General features: G+C 39.7%; 2 protein-coding genes across 2 annotated transcripts in view; one reads left to right on the top strand and one right to left on the bottom strand.

The window, feature by feature from the left end:
* rnf13 (ring finger protein 13) overlaps positions 1 to 841 on the top strand; it is a 34,882-nt gene extending 34,041 nt beyond the window's left edge. Inside the window, exon 11 of the mRNA XM_077533983.1 lies at positions 68 to 841. Coding sequence (XP_077390109.1) covers positions 68 to 438 — 371 coding nt within the window. The 3' untranslated portion in view covers positions 439 to 841. The remainder of the gene's footprint in view (positions 1 to 67) is intronic.
* Positions 842 to 2,687: 1,846 nt separating this feature from the next.
* On the bottom strand, positions 2,688 to 17,160 carry LOC144026718 (profilin-2-like). The gene is made up of 3 exons (XM_077533649.1): positions 16,823 to 17,160; positions 5,495 to 5,690; positions 2,688 to 4,071 (listed from the first exon to the last, which is right to left on the bottom strand). Exons 1-3 carry the CDS (start codon positions 16,958 to 16,960, stop codon positions 3,974 to 3,976), a joined length of 432 nt encoding a protein of 143 aa, XP_077389775.1. The 5' UTR covers positions 16,961 to 17,160; the 3' UTR covers positions 2,688 to 3,973.
* Positions 17,161 to 17,575: the final 415 nt, after the last annotated feature.

Raw genomic sequence — 17,575 nt, 5'->3', positions numbered from 1 at the left:
GTCCAGTCTGCATGGACTATCAAGCCAGAGTTCCGAACCCCACTTTAACGAGCGCTTGTCTCCACAGCCTACCACAGCAAGTGCGTGGACCCCTGGCTGACCAAAACCAAGAAGACGTGTCCCGTATGCAAGCAGAAGGTGGTCCCCTCGCAGGACGACTCCGACTCGTCGGAGAGCAGTGACGAAGAGAATGACGAGGCGTCGGAAAACACCCCGCTGCTGCGCTCGCTAGCCTCCACCAGCGCGCACTCCTTCGGCACCATGTCGGCGGCGTCCCGCTCCGACCGCGACCAGGTGTCGTCCGACGACGACGACAACGAGTACGGCCAGCTGGACGAAAGCAGCGAGGAGGAGGAGGAGGTCGCCGTGGAGACTGTGGTGGTCCAGATGCAGCAGTCAAGCCCGCAAGGCCACGAGCACGACCTGATTCAAGCTTGAAGCGCCGCCCTTCAAACATGCTGCTTACCTTCATATACATATTCATATGTACATATACGCAAGCTGGCGAATGAAGCATTGAAGGAAGTCTACTGCACTACTGTATAAGAGTCACTATACAAAACACACTCTTAAGGGCCAAGACAATGTCCAGATGAGCACTGCGTAAATACACACACATCACAATATGTCAAAATTATACTTCTCTGTCATTGTTTTTTTTATTGTACATACACAACTGATGCACCTTTAACTGCAATGCAGCCTTTTTTTTTTTTTTTTTTTTTAAGTAGCATGTTTAAAATGGAAAAAAAAAACATGATACACAGCAGTTTCAAGCCCTCTTTGGAAAGAAAAACAGTCATGTTGAGAAGTGTTTAAAAAATAAAGTTTTAATCATAAAGTTGTCATTTCGTAGTTATTGTAATGTTGTGGGGAAATAGGTAACATTATGGCTGGCGACCAGTCCAGAGTAACTTTGCTCTCGCAAGATGAATTCTCACGGTATTTGTAAGTTCACAAGCCCCGCAGAATACATCTTTACCGTTCCCGCAGATAACCGCTGTTCCCGAACCAATCACAGAGCGACATTGTGTTTGGGGGGCGGGATATGCAACTGTGACGAAACCATCTTAGCAAAACTAGTAAGCCAGCGCCGACGCAGAGGATAACAAACAAACCTAACATGGACGCTACAATTTATTCTGTTCCCGCAGAATTACTCACTGTTTTCTTGTTGAATGAAAGGCGCTTCGTGCATTTCTAGCTAGTAATATGTTCGTGCTTCCCCCCCTTCGACAAGAACGAACACAAAATTTTCACCCGTGGCCGTGATTGGTTAAAACAAACGCGTAGAATGTCGCATCGTCCAATCAGCTCTAATTATTGTAAAGAATGTCCCGCCTTTTCCCGACCAAATTACAGTACTGTGGAGAGGTACCCATCTGGCTATAAGCGATGTGCGCATTAAGTTTGTGCATGCATGGGGGGGGGGGGGGAACAACAGAAAAACAAGACTACCCTATCAATTTGAATGGCGGAGATTAGAGTGGTGACAAGCTTTGAGTAACTGTACACTTTAAATCTTGCAAGTCATCTTCCCCGTTGTCAGTAAAGCACATGCTATGCATGTTAATTAAAAAAAAACAAAAAAACAAAAACTTTCCAGCGATTGAAACGTTTCTATCAGAGCTGATTCCATTGGATCCAATTCATTTTCAATGACCATTTGGTAGTTTCGCCTACCCTAAAACTACCCATAATGCACCTTGATTTCGAGATTTATTTATTTTTTTAATGGGGTATATGCCACGGAAGAGGCGGGACTGTTTTTGCACATCAGTTTGATTTCGGTTCAACTTCCAACGTATGGGCTACGTCAAAATACTGAGAGCATAGAGCAATTATACACATACAAATGACAAGTTACTTGACTCAGACTGAGCATAAGCATTCTTGAACATTGAAAATAAAATAATTGAAAAAAAATACAAAATAAAATGCGCACATCGCTTATTGCCAGGTTAATGCTGCATTCGAGGATGGTCGAAAGTCGCAATATCCGAGTTGTAATTTCCCAGTTCCGACTTGAAAGCGTTCGAGGCGAACGTAAACAACCAAAGCTTACCTTCACGACGGCTCGGTAGCGGTTAACAGGTCTGCAGATTAGTGGAAGCCATATCAGACTTCCCACCTAGATTAAAAAATTGACGGTAAATGACACCATATTGTACACACACTTTTTTTTTTTTTTTACCTACAAACTCTTTGCAGCAGTGGAGTCCAAACATGGTCCTTGAGAGTCATTGTACTGCAGGTTTAAGGTATTACCTACTGCAACACACCTGTTTCCAATGAACAGTATCGTTATTAGGCTTCTGCAGAGCTTACTTATGAGCTTCAGGTGTGTTTGAGAAGGGAAACATCCAAAACCCACAGGACTCCAGCCCTCGAGGACCGAGTTTGGACACTGCTTTACAGCATGTCTCACTTTGAAAATTGCTATTGCGTTTTTAAAATGGTTTCTACAAATTCAGCTCCAATAAAGAGAAACAATCCCATTCGGAATTCAAGTACAGTATCATCTGTCTAAAAGCACACTTCCAAAATGAATGATATGCTTAAAACGGTTTTTAATCACAAGGTAACAGCTGTGAAAACTAACCCACTTAAAAAGTGTGTGTGAGAGAGTTGACAAACTCACATTTTGCTGCACACATTTCCACTTAGTACAAGACAGGAAACGTGTCTCTGGTTGGAATAAATTTATTTTTGATCTGTCCGTAAACAAGGTGATAAATCAATATATGGCATTCTTGGTTGTATGCATATGAAAGCCAATGAAACAAACAGATTACCCCAGAAAACTAAATTGTGAACAGAAATCAGCAAGAAGACTTTGAAACAGATTTGGTGACAAAGCAAGGCCTGAACAGTGGAGCTTAAGATAAAGGGGGGTGGGGTTTTGTCAAACAAAAATCAAATAAAAGATGAAATATGGGTGTGCAACATTCATCTTCCAAGAGCAACAGACCTCTATGTTATGGCACTAGATTACACAGGTTTTGATAAAACAGTATGTTGCTTGCATCCAACCCATCTCCCAAAGCTTTATTATCAGTTGGACGTTACAGTTTTCGGTTCTGAGCTCAGTGGATGATGAAAGAAGGCAATTCGTTCCACAGTTTGTCATAAACACAGCATAAGGAGGATTACTTTCCAATTGGAATTCAGTGGAGCTTCTCAATAGGGGTAAGGAGAAAAGAAAATGAGACTCGAGCCATGCTAACCTCCCCTGTCACTGAACCGGTTTGGTGTTTCGTTTCAAAACCTGAACTTTTACTACACTTGGTCCTATATGGGCAAACAAAGAACATACTTCAGGCGGTGAGAGAGCAAAGTGATAACTCCTGTCCAACAAAATGTGAATCTTTCAGAAAACAAGTTACAGGAACTGGCAAAAGAAAAACAGTAGGAAGTGCCTGAGCTGGTAACTGTGGAATGTCCATTGATTTTTGGTGCGTGAACAAGAACACACTGCTTGATGACAGACCGCAAAGCGAGCCAAACGACGACAGCACCTTGACAAGGATGCGTATGCGCGATCTGTGGAGGCCAGTCGAGTGTTCTGTTGACAGGAAGGGAAGGACAGCGACCAGATGCCGTCTCTTCTCAAGGAGGTTTTGTTGGGAAAGGTGGAAGACATGACAAGCTACTTCTTCAGCATTGGCTGCTCTCGAATTGAGCGCATACGTCATGGGACTTATCGTGTCAATGGGCACCAAAGAAACGTCAAGTGTTTGGCTTTCATTCTGCAGTGCTGGTCTTAGTCAAGTGATGTCCTTCACCATGCGCTCATCTTGGCTCTGGATCAACTGAAAGGGCTGAGATGATTTTTCCTTTCTTTTTTGGGGGGTGGGGGGTAGAATAACAGAAGAACATTAACAAGCAACAAGGACAGGAAGTGTGAAATGCAACAGGGTAGTAGGTAGACAGGTAGCTGGTTGGGTGGGTGCACCGCCTGGCACGGGACACTTTAGTAGTAAGCTTCCCTCAGGTATTTGGCCATGTCGAATACTATCTTGTTGAGGCCTCCTCCGTGGATTCCTTCCTTGCCCTTGACCAAAACCATTGCTGCAGCACAAAAAGCAGAAACAAAAACAACATGAGCAATGCAGCAGCCTGTGCCCTCTTGATTTCAAGTCAACTCTTTGGGAGGGATTTGGTGTGTCCCTCTGTTGCCATTCATACAATTGACAAAGTCATGCTTACCTGCAAATATGCAGCTTTGTGTTCAACTATATAAACCCAGATTTCACACTAAGTATATTTGTGACTAAACAGAGTTAAGATAATTATTTTAGCATGCAAACTTTTTAGTTTTGTTTGTTGGTGTACTGTGAGGTTTTTCTTCACTTATAAGTGCCTTAGCTGCACAGGTTTAACAAAGCTTTTCCTGGTAGATTTTTATGTATTTTTTTATGTTTTTACTCTGATTTGTAATTGACCGTTTTATTTACTGTGTGCTTCCATTGCTTTTCTTAGGTCACGATTCGATTCGATACCGATTAATCTGATCCGATTAATTTACAAGTCGATTGTTACAATTTCTTTACTCAATTTAGAAAATACCATTCAGTAAATTTGTACATGTACACTGTAAGATTTGTATGAAAATTTATTATTTATTGACCTCAAACATCAGTGTTATAACTGTGAGCCACTGTATTTAACAAACAGGTTGTAACCTTTTTCATGTTAGAACAGCATTGAAATAAAATATTAAGGCTTAATGTTCCAATAATATAACATTCTTCCATGCTTAAGGTGTGAAAGACGTTTTGTTGAATATTTTTTCAGCAAGAATGGATGTTAAAAAAATCGATTCGGCTGCCTATTGAATCGATTCGAGAATTGCGTGCTGCAGTATCGCGATATATTGCCGAATAGATTTTTTTTTAACACCCCGAGTAAATAGTAAATTAAACGCATAGACTGCTACCCGGAGCTATCGTTAGCCTTTGGCTAAAAACAACAATGGAGAACATTACCCGAGTGCAGGCGTAATCCGATGACACTTTTTGTAGTTGTTTGAGGGTTTAGGGAAGGGAATTAACAGGACAGTGTCTCTCTCGTGTCTCTTGCACAAGCCGTGACTACAGCAGGATGCCAGTTAGTCAATCGGGATAACGGTTATCACTCTTACACAAGCCGTGACTAAAGCGTTTAACCATTTTGATTGATTTTTTTCTTCCTTTTGGATAACCTCGCAATGCAATGCCGGCCAACTGGATTGCTTTGGTTGTCCGCACCAAAAATGCATGTGCCGACTCATACACGACGATTGGTTTACTAGGTCATGCGGGGGTGGTTTACGGTAAGGTCAATAGATTTCAAAGACTGCTTGTTAAGTACAATGCAAGCCGCTTTTGAATACAAGTACATCATGGAAATTAATGTGTTCATGTTTGAAGTTTCATTCAGAGCAACTGAACGAATGCAATCTGGCAACTAGCACGAGACCAAAGGACACTATAATGGCTTTCTAAGCACTTACTTTTGCCAGCCTTGCCTATGGAAATGTTGACTGTGGGCTGTCCGTCCTTAGTAGCTTTTGTTCGGAGGTCCATTGTAAAGTCACCATCCTTGAATAGATGATCTCTGATCACGGAGCATTTTTCCACTCCTATGGTCAGACCATTGGTCAATAACTCTTCATGGTCCGTTGATGCCAATTGCTTAATTTGGTCCGGCTGCAAAAGATACAAGTGACAGTGATTCTTAGGTGGTGGGTGGATCAGGAAACGCAAACCGGTGTTAGAATTAAAAAAAAAAAAAAAAAAAAAAAAAAAAATAGCACACACAAGATTAGAATATAATCTCCTAATTGGGCGGTTATCTTCCCCTTAAAACGTTATCGAAGAAAATAGAAGTTTACGATACTGTGAAAGTACCCTGAATGCACCATTTTGCTTGTGTAACATTAGCAACTACCAAGTGTTTTGCGTATGTTATCCTGGTTAGTCTGTTGTCCCCAAGCGTCCTTTAAGCTGTTTAATGACACCGCTATTGGAGTTAATAGTAGGGATGCACGATAATATCGGTGGCAGATAATTATCGGCCAATTTGACGTCAAACAGATAAAGAAATCCGAGGATAATTATCGGCAGTTATTTATTTGTAAGGCGAAATGCGAAAAAAAGTTCACATTTTTCAACTTTGGCTAATATGCGAGGGTGCGGATTTTCATCACGAATGTGGGGATTTCGTTGCTGTGCACCGCATCCCAGATTCTCAGCGCTCCAAACGCATCCTCCACGCACTTTCGTTCCGCTGCCCATGAAGTCCTTTGACTACAATTGCAAACGCGTCGCTGAAATGCCTCCCCCCACTTTGGGTGTTGCAGCAAGACGTCATTGAGATAAACTAGATGATAAAGAAATCCACCGATAATAATAAACTTGCCACTTTGGTCCATCTGTTGTGTTTGTGGCTCAAGTTGAGCCCAACTCCTCAACCCATCCCCTCTCCTATGGTAATGTCACAAATTTGTGATGCCACAATGTGTGTGACCTCCTGTTGACAGAAGATTTTTATTTATTTTTTATTAATTCCAAAGTCAACAAACATCCAAATCAAACTGAGCGCACAAAACAGAACCGTGCTGTTGAACAAGACAATAGAAGATGCATCATGGCGACATGGCAGTGTGGGCTTTCTTTACTGCCCAAAATGTTACCCTCTCAGTTTTTTGTTGCATTTCTAAAACATGATTGTTTTGTTTTGGTAAACTCAAAACGAGTTACCAGTTGTCTTTATAGCAGAGATAAATAAAATTCTGCTTCATGGGGCTTTACACAATGTTTACATGTATTTGTATACGTTTAGGGTCCTACTGTAATATCTTAAGTATATTTATATTAAAATTAATATTGCAAACAATTATCGGCTTACTTATCAGTTATCGGAATTGGGACTTTCAAAATTATTGGTTTATCGGTATCGGTTGAAAATAGCATTATTGTGCATCCCTAGTTAATAGTAAAACTAAGTACACATTAAGAATTACATCCGCTATATATTTAAATACAAAATGTGCTTTGTTTTAAAACATCTCTAGCCTAGCGCTAACAGGAAGTTAGCATCAACTTCAGGAGTGTTTTTCCTTAAAATAACGAATATCCACACACAAATCTTGTGGGAACACATACCCACTAGGGGTGGGAATCTCTGACATGAGGCCGATTCGATATGTATCTCGATACACAGGTTGCGATTCGATTGAAAAACGATTATCTTTCAGAACAGAACGGTTCGATGCGGTTCGATTAAGTTTGGGAACGATATGATTTTCGATTCGATACGATTCATTTCAATATTCAAAACTTATAGTGACATTTGTTGCTTGTAAACAATCTTAAAACACCACAAATTTTTACAGTATCTACAAATGTGTTTAAAAAAACAACAACAACAAAAATGTCTTCTATATTTTTATATATTGAATCAATTATTTAAATGGACCGCAACAAAGGGCTGGACGATATGACTGAAAAATGTATCAGGTTAAATATTTATTAGTCGTTATTGAGAGTTATAATTGTTTTTTATTTTTTAGTTTTTTTTAATTCAAAATAAGGATCAGGAAAAAAAGGCTGATAATTCAATTTGAAATATAAATATTTAACCTTTAAAAAGACACCAACACAATTAAACAGAATATGTGCACATTGTGAAGTATTTCAGAAACATAAATTTAAGACATGAAATAAACCTACCGTCCAGCCAAAAGAAATATGAAGCCACCTTATGGAACAATAAATCTATCAAACACATTTTAACCACTTAATATATCCAAAAATATTTCCAAAAGTGCCCTTCCCTTTTTATCAACAATTTTTGTTTTTAACAATATTTGTTTTTCTTTTGCCATCATATTCATTTTTGGTTAATGTATGACATCTTTTTGTTTTTTTTAATCTGAGACAAGATGATGACCACGGAATCACTACTGTTTATGTTTTGTTTTTTTGGGCTGTCGTTCATTTTGCGTTTGATGACGTAATCACGGGCACGTCTCAGTTCTCCTATCTGCTGCTCATGCTAGTTGTAGACATTGACAGGGAGCCACAAACAGAAATGAGATACTTGCAGTGTGCTTTTAGCTTAGCTGTGGGGCATACCTGTGTCGTTTGAATCCATGCATTGGATCGTCACGGGAGTTATTCTTTTTGGCTCGCGCGCAGTACCAACGCCGGCCCGGGACATACAAGTGCACCGAGAGGACTCGATAGCAATGGGTTAGCTTCTGCTAACTGCTGCATGTTGTCACTCGTTGTGCGCACGCGCGCGCCCTGTCGCGAGCACGGCGTTGACGGTAGGCTCCTCCCCAAGGTGCGTAACGTCTTTGCATTATGTTTACAACATCCGGGGAATGAAGCGTCTCTGAACGCTACTTTGCTAGCGCTCTGTAAACACGGAAGTAGCTTGAATAGTGATACTACTGAAATGTAAACAAAACAAGTAGAGCACGGCGCAGAACTCTTGCTATTGTTATGAAAACCATAAAGCCTCACTCGCAACCGATTCACAGCCACGCGATATCCGGTCCACAGCTTTACAAGCGATGTATCTAAGGATTCCCGGCGGATTTTGTATCGGTTGACAAGTCTGCTACCGATACGGCCGTTTAGCTCCCCTTGACGACCGATGGTTCGGTCGAATCGGTTTTTTGTCCCACCCCTAATACCCACAGATGAGATAGCACTACACAAAGACACAAATCATTCCCAATGTGTGAAGAAGAAGAAGAAGAAGAAGAAGAAGGAAAAAAAGAAGAAGTTGTTTTTAATTGGATTCAATCGCACCTTTCTTCTGTACTCACTATTAGTGTGTCGCCCAATGGATGCATGGCCCCACACTAGGGATGTCACAAAAAGGGCAATATCGTGATATCGTGATATTAAAACTGCCACAATATCGTCGTCGTCATGTTCATAATATTTAAAAGGAACACATCTTTAAAAAAATAAATAAAAATAAATTAAAAAAAGGCAGGTTGATTTCCATTTGTGCAATTTTACCACCCTCTAGTGGCTAGTTTATTAGTGCAATTTAATTTTCATTAGGGATGTTTTGGACTTTTATGTTTAAAATCTATGCTAATTGTCAGATGAAGGGGAACGTAATTTGTTTGTGAAGCGATCAATGTGTGATTGCATTACCAAGTTAGCACCTCAATATTATTAGAGATTGTAGGTGGTTTATATGCATTGTTGTTATGTACAAAAGCACAATATTGTGCTTTTTTTTTTTTAGTATGAGCTCTCTTTTTTTTACAATATTAATATTGTGATCTTTTTTAAATATCGCTAATAGCCCCACAATATCGTGATAATTATCGTATCGTGAACTTCATATCGTGATTATCGGATCGTGATGTTTGGATATCGTTACATCCCTACCCCACACTGCCCCCAAGAGGCCAAAATGCACCAGGTCAGTATATGTTATGTTTATTCAGTTGCTATTATTTTATTTTATTCTTACTGTTTTTATTTTGTCATTGTCCCTTCAAGTTATATTATAAAGCTGGTATTTCAAGGATTCAAAAGACTTTTCTCAAAATTCAAGGATGCCAACATCCAAGGATTTTTTTTTCCCTTTTCATTCCTGCCATTTTTGCAGCAAAAAAAAGTCAAGAATCTATTTAAGTGCTACTTGCACTGAGTAATGGAAGCTTGAACACACAAAAAGACACCAATTTTATGGTCCTCTAATTATTTTTCACAAAATCTGCCTTAAAAATCAATTTAGAAGTGATTAGGACTTGTTAACACTACAGAATCAAAGCTTGAGGTCTTACCTAATTCTAGTTCAAGTTTGACAATAATAGGGCAGAAAATGAGCATTTTACACAGGATTTTCCATAACGGTTTATCCGAACACAAAATGTGTCATTTGGGTGAGTGGCCCTTGAAAGTCCAAGTCAAGTTTGATAAAAAAAAAAATAAAAAAATATCATTTTACCGTATTTTCATTACTATAAGGCACACTTTAGAGTCTTACATTTTCTCAAAAGTCAACGGTGCACCTAATAGTGAGGTGCGCCTTGTGTGTGGACCGAGGTCCAACCTCTGACTGTGTATGAGGAGACACATTGCTTATCTGCAGGAACGGCGGACCTGATTGAGGACAGCATGAGAGCGAGAAAGTCAACTGAAAGATGACGACATGCAGATGCACAAGACACGCACAGCATGGTGAGACACAAAAGAGTCAATTGAAAGAGTTAAATTGAAAAGTTAAATTACGGAATGCTGCACACAACATGAAGAGGAAAATAAATTAAGAGCCAAGAATGAACAAACACTGCAAGTGTAAAAGTTGTGAAAATAGATACAAAATAAATAAAGCCAGTATGTCATCAGCGCTGCTCCCGGTCTCTGATTGGTGGACAGAGTCGGGGACACGGGCCACCAATCAAGGAGGAGCGCTCACACAGCCCATTGAGGGGAAAAAAAAAAAAAAAAAAAAAAAAAAAAAAAAAAAAAAAAAAAACCCTGGATGAACAAATTGCAGATTATATGAAAACTACATTAAATACAAAAACACATTTATCGGTATCGACCATACAAAGCAGGAAATTAATCGGTTATCGGTTGAAATTTTTCATATCGTGCATCACTACAATTAAGTGCACACAGTATATGCACTTAAGCCGTCGGTGCGTGCCTGCGCCTTATAGTACCTAATGTATGTCTTAAAGTCAGAAATGGCACCCATAATTGAGACTGCGGCCTATAATACGCTATAATGCGCCTTATGGTCGTGAAAATACTGTAATTTGTCACTAGTCTATAGCTACTATATTCACATTTAGACATATCAAAGCAAGCACATCATGCGCATATGGCCCTTTACGATGACCACAAAAATGCATGCGTCGAAGCTATTAATAATTTTAAAAACATTTGCAGCACCTGGAAGTACCAATATTTCCTGTTTCCGCACGGACATCTATTGCTGACGGACTCTGACTGGCATTCACCACTACTAAGATGCTTCTTAGTAGGGGTGTTCCATATCATACCTTCTACGATATTACCGGTGTATATTTTTGGGCGATAAAAATATGAAATATCGCAAAATTGATGTGATGACATAATGCCAACATTATACGTCTTCTTGTCTATTTAGACGTACACGCATCACTCGCTGCTGCATAAAAACAATGTCGGAGCGTGTGAGGTTGTAAGCTGCAGCCAGTTCTGTTGGCAAAAAGGGAGTAAGCTACCTTTGTTGTGTGGAGGCTGTTTGCTTACAAGAAGTCAGATATGATGCAAAAAAAAAAAATACAACCGTTTGCAAATTGTGCAGGAAAACTGTTGCCGTTAAAGTTAATAGGATGCCCATACTAAAGACACGCAAAGAGGACATGGAAACAGCTCGTGTTGTTTGGCGAGAATAAAAGTTCATTACTGTTGATTACATGCGCTCCTTATGGAAAAAAAGCAGACAGTGGTTGGACAATACTGAAGTATTATTTTGCCAAGATAAACAATCCGTGGTGTTTATTTGACCGTGATCGGTAGCTCGCCACCTAGTTGACCTAACTTTGCAATGATAACCGGCCGCTAAGCTATCGTGCTCGTGACGAGACTGCGTGCGTGTTACTGTTGCACAGTGGCGTAAACATGTACATTTGTGTTATTCATACCCGCAATATAGCAATGTCTACAACGGGGGTGTCAAACTCATGTTAGCTCAGGGGCCGCATGGAGGAAACTATATTACCAAGTGGGGGCCGTTTTTCAAATATAATATCTGGAGCACAAAATGTGCACTGCAAATATAATGTACATGAGCACCAGCACACCAGTTATTTGCAGCCCTATGTATAAGTTTTTACAAGGCAAGTGCAAGGAATTAAATTACATTCAATACAACAGTGAGTGCTTCAAGTAGGGGTGTGTCATCTAAGGCACCCCACGATTCGATTAAGACTATGGGTGCTACGATTTGATTATTGAACGATTATCACGATACTAATGATCATCACGATTTTCGATGCATCTTTTTTTCCCTTTAGGGATTTTTTTTTCTTACTTTGCAGCTACTTCATACTTTTAAGGTATATTTGTCAGTATTCATTAATTAAAGTAGCCAAACAAATTTATATCCATTACTTTTTATTTCCAATCACCAAATGGACCAACAGGAACGATGGAATCATGCCCACACGACACAAACGCTGCCCTTAAACTGCTCTTTTACAAAAGAAGGACAAGAAGGTGCAAAAACAATTGTTTCAAAAGGCAGTACTTTTCAAACAGATTTTTCTATTACAATAAAATTAAATTTACTCTGGCAGAATGATTCCCACATTTTCTGGAAAATATTCAACAAAGTGCGTTGAGAAATAAGACTTCTTTTAAGGAAAATACTTTGTTTTATTAGTCTTAACCCATCCCCCCAACAAAAGTTAGCTCATTCAGTAATAATATAAAGACTTCCAAACAAAATCTTCAGTGAGAAGTATAAATCCCTCAACAAGCTAAGCAGTTTGCTCCCACAATCAAAACAGCTTTAAAACAATATTCTACAACAACTGCTTTCTTAACATGTAATGTAAGTGCAACATGGAGGTAAATCATCTCCTACTCGTCATCTTCATCATCGTCATCTTCACTATCACCATTGCTGTCATCAGTCTCACACCTTCTCCGTCCGTTAGGTGTCTGGCCAGCAGGCGCGTCTTTTACTTTCTTTCCGTGAGCAGCGTTGGTGTTCCGTCATTAAATTATTATGGAAAATAATTGTTTTAACATAATCAAAACCTAAATGCTTCCAAACGCTAGCTTGTAATTCTGGGGAGAAAATCTGTCTCTCATTAACTTCCCTTGCCGCTTCCTCATCATGTGTGTTCCTTTAAGTGTCCGGGCGGCAGACGTGTCTTACTTTCGTTCCACAAGCAGCGGTAGTGTTTTTGTCATTAAATTATTATGAAAAATAATCATTTTTCAACATTTATGAATTGGAATCTAATCATCATGTGTCAAACCGCGATGAATCTAATTCTAATATCTATTAACATTGTGTCCTTCTCTAGAGCAAATTAACAACTGGAGGAACCAAAATTTCCTTCAGCTAAATGAAAACAAAACGGAGATCATTGTTTTCGGCAATAAAGAGGATTGCTGTTAAAAAACAGCTTGAATCACTGTCTTCAGAAACCAAAGACCAAGTTCGAAATCTTGGGGTACAAATAGACTCAGACCTGACCTTCAGCAATAATTTTAAATCAATCACTAAAACAGCCTTTTACCAGCTGAAAAACATATCCAGACTGAAGGGCTGCATGCTTCAAGCAGACCAAGCAAAGCTTATCCATGCCTCTATCTCCAGCAAACTGGATTACTGTAATGGTCTTCTGACTGGACTCTCTCAAAAGAACATGAGACAATTGCAGCTCATTCAGAACTAGGGCTGGGTATTGCCGCCAACCTCACGATACAATACGTATCACGATACAATACGTATCGCGATACATATGTATCCCAATACTTGATCTTCAAGGTGAAGGTGATACGTATCCCGATATATTACATTAATTTTCTTGCATTTTATAAAAACAGTCATATGTATGTATACCTAATGATATGTTTATTATGCTGGATGGACAAAAATGTTTTTGTTAGTAGCTCTTCTGGTTTACCACCTAGCGGCATGCTTGGTCTAAATGTGCACGCACTGCAGAGCAAGGAACAGCTTTCACAGACACACCGGGAACATTTATTAATAGACATGAGCCGATATGAGCAAAAATATCAAAGTATTAAAATTACAGCTCTAAAATGTGCTTATTTGAAATATTTGGGGAAATATTTTTTTTCATGTAACACATTCTATTTCGTTTTTAACAAAATATATTAAAAAAATTATAATTATTGGTACATTAGGACGCATGTCATGTTAAGTTTATAAGTAAATAAATGTTGATAATTTTCCTTGCTTTCATTTATCTTAGCAAGACACAGTGTCCAATCACTGGTGAGCTATTTTTGCATTAATTAAAGGCAATTAACTTCAAATACGCTGCTGTTTTTCATTTTTTAGGTACAATGCAAGTTGCAAAGGCAAACGTTAGATGCCTATTAAAGTTAATGAGCAATATCCATTTTGACGCCTGCGTATCGATACGTGTATTGTAATGAGGCCGCAACGATATATTGCCATATCGATTTTTTTGAGCGCACCCCTATTCAGAACGCTACAGCTCGAGTTCTGACCAAAACAAAGAGATCAGAACATATCACTCCAGTCCTTAAGGATTTACACTGGCTCCCAGTCAGCTGTAGAATAGATTTCAAAATTCTGCTACTCGTCTATAAATCACTAAATACTGTGCATGTACTAGCTAAGTACAGTAATAGCACAAATAATGTATAAAGCTTACAACAATCTACTCTGCCATAGTATTCAGAAGCCATTTGAAATTAGAGAGTCCTTATTACATAAGGGGTACAAGTGTCTACAAAAAATATAATAAAATTTTAAAAAAAAAAATTAAAAATAAGAACAAATATTCAGCAAATGTTTGTTTCTGTAAAAGGTGTTCATTTGTGGAATCATTTTGGGAATGACTTGAAAAGATGCAAGTCAATAGTCGAGATTGAGATAGCTAGCTAACGGCAGTATGCATGATAGTACACGGGGCTGTGAGAAACCACAACTACCAATTCGATTCTCGAATCGATTCAATTAAAAAAAAAATCAATTTTTAAAAAAAAAATTTTTAAGAGATCAGAATTGTTCATTCGGTAGTCTTACCGATTCAACGTCTTATCATTATTGCCTTCTTTTTGTGTGTGTGTGTGTGTGTGTGTGAATCGATTTCTAAACTTCCATTTTTAATGGAAAAATATTCAACAAAACGTCTGACTTCGGGTTAGGATTCACACCTTGAGCATGGAAGAATGTTATATGAACGGAACATTAAGCCTTAATATTTTATTTTAATGCTGTTCAAACATGAAACAGATTACCTCTATATGACTGAAATTTCAGATAAATAAATAATACATTTTCATATAAATCTTACACTCTACAAGCTTACGGATTAGTATTTTCTAAATTTGAATGAAAAAAAATTCGCAACAATCGACTTATAAATTCGTATCGGGATTAATCGGTATCGAATCGAATCGTGACCTGTGAATCGTGATACGAATCGAATCGTCAGGTACTAGGCAATTCACACCCCTAATAGCAACTATAAAATATCAAATTTTTCGACAGGCCTGATATATGTGTAAAGTTTTCATTCACGTTCAGTGCCTCAAAAATGCGATCGTTTGCGGAGAATAATAATGAGACTTCCTTCAAAAACAATAACAACAACAATAACAACAACAATAATTCCTTCAGGAACAATAGGGACCTCGCAGCGGTCGCTGCTTCGGCCCTAATAATCATTAGTTAATGCCCTGCTTAACATTGACAAGTCTCCAGATCATCCATCCATTTTCCGTTAACGCATAAACCACACCACAGTATAGAGGATGAGGGGTTATAATTCGGGTTTCAGCCTTCCTGTGAGAAAATTAATCAGCTCCGGGTACTCCGTTGTTCAAAAAACATGCCCGATGGGTTAATTCAACACACTAAATCATCCGTAGGTGTGATTTCGAATGTGAATGGCTGGCGACCAGTCTAAAGATTAACCTGCCTCAAGTCATCTGGGATAGGCACCAGCCTATCCACCACCCTTGTGCGGTTAAACGGTAGAACGATTGGACAAGAGCCTCCGCTCGAGCTAAAAAGGCGTAGCTCAAGTGAGTCCATCAGCATAAGTGCAGAGTCATAGGGCAACCGCACAGTACATGTTTGGAGCATTCAGGAAGCGGAAGTGCTACAGTAAGACAGCCTCGCAGCAGGCTTCGAGGTGGGGCTCTCGTGGTCAGCGTTTACTTGACAAACGTCAGAGCACTTCACAGCTGCTAGTCCAAATCTGTCCTTTTGCGCTTAAGAGTAAAACGAATCCACGAACAAGGCAGTGTGTCCTACGAACCGACTATAATGTTGACAGCACGCTTAATAAAAACTGGTAAAATCTCACGTTACTTGTACATTTTGTTTGACTTTAACAATTGTGTCGAATAGGAAAACTAATCCAGACTATTAAACTTTTTTTCTCCGACGTAGCTCAAACACGCACGCAATTGTGAAAATAAGGATTCGTTCTAAGCCAATTGAAATTCATAAGTCACCCGATGGCCAAAACGTCGCTCGTCCAACTAGAAAAGTTTCCACACAAAGGAGGGGGGGGGGATCTTACGAGGCGGAAACAGTTTGCGTCATTAAAGAATAAAGGGAAAAAACGGAGGAGAGCCCTCTGGGACGACGGAAGATCGACTTCGACCAGGCGGGACGCAAAAACGGGAACGTTCGACAACTTCCCCCAAGTGTTTACAAGTGCACGGTTTTCACTCCACATTTCTTTGACACATTAAACTACAATTTGACCAACAATGACAGACTGGAAAAGTCAGCACATTTGTACGATCGGCTTAAGTGCTCGGTTCCGAAAGCTAAATGTCTGACGCCTCGGTCGGTTAGCCTCGCCGCCACGCTGGCGTTAAACTTAGTCACGTTTAGGGTTGATAGCTACTTGCAAATTAACCCGATTTGCACGGCAATTTGCGTCAGACGTAACAATAAAACTAGACTTTCAAACAGGAAGACAAAAGCATTGGACGCCATGTGTATTACACCGGTCGACGAGGCCTGCTCATATGAAAAGCACACGCGCGGCTATGCACGTTTTCCCCAATCACATGAGCTCAGAATGTAAGCGCGAAAAGATGAGAATGAGCATACGAACCGTGATTTGGTGAAAGCAGCCGCCGCCATGTGACGCCCAGACGGCCTTGTTTTCAAGGTACCCAAGAACGGCCGCGTCTTCGCAGATGCCATGTGCCATCATATTGTCCACGTAGCTTTGCCAGCTGTTTCCTGACATGTCTAAAACAAAAAGGGAAGCAAGGTAAAAAAAAAAAAGTTTTTTTACAAAAGCCTCTCGAGCGACGAAGGAAGCGAGAGATTAGCTGTAGTTGCCAGTAGTTTAATGGCTTCTTCCAGTCCCTCCGGCTTTCTTCCGTTCTCAGTTCTCACCACCCAAAAGAAACCACCCAGCCGAGAACAGTGCTTGGGTGTAGTCTTGATTAGATCACTCCGCGAGGGTGGTGATTGGTCCGCTGCTTCATTGTGTCATATAGTACCCGCCCCGGCGGATGAATACATTTGTACACGACCTACTTTACCGTTTGTTTCTTTACTAATACTTACAGACAGACAGCAACGCACTTTTCATGAGTACAACCAGTGATTTTTTTTTTAATCGAAGACAAATGAAGTCTTCATTTGTATTAACACAAACTACCATATGCAACTAAGTTTAAGTGTATGCAAATGTCAAATTTCAACTTGTTTGAGCTACTCACAGTTGCCCCCGCCTGCAAGTCAGAATCAGCAGGCTACCCCGACTCCACGTTAAAAAGTACAAGTGAAAGCACCTTGAATAAATGCAAATGTCGCCTTTTTAAACGTTGCCATCTCCATCTATGTAAAAAATAGC

Source organism: Festucalex cinctus, chromosome 10 (genome assembly GCF_051991245.1).
Source record: "Festucalex cinctus isolate MCC-2025b chromosome 10, RoL_Fcin_1.0, whole genome shotgun sequence".
NCBI classification, from domain to species: Eukaryota; Metazoa; Chordata; class Actinopteri; order Syngnathiformes; family Syngnathidae; genus Festucalex; species Festucalex cinctus.
The sequence above is the reverse complement of the archived record's forward strand: the minus strand, read 5'-3'. Positions and strand labels throughout refer to the sequence as shown.

Excerpts from the sequence above, each read along its gene's own strand:
- LOC144026718 (XM_077533649.1), bottom strand. The coding sequence starts at position 16,960 with ATGTCAGGAAACAGCTGGCAAAGCTACGTGGACAATATGATGGCACAT. Across the intron at positions 5,691-16,822 it reads GCTGCTTTCACCAAATCACG|CCGGACCAAATTAAGCAATT; the intron begins GTTCGTATGCTC and ends TATCTTTTGCAG. Across the intron at positions 4,072-5,494 it reads CATAGGCAAGGCTGGCAAAA|CAATGGTTTTGGTCAAGGGC; the intron begins GTAAGTGCTTAG and ends TTTGTGCTGCAG.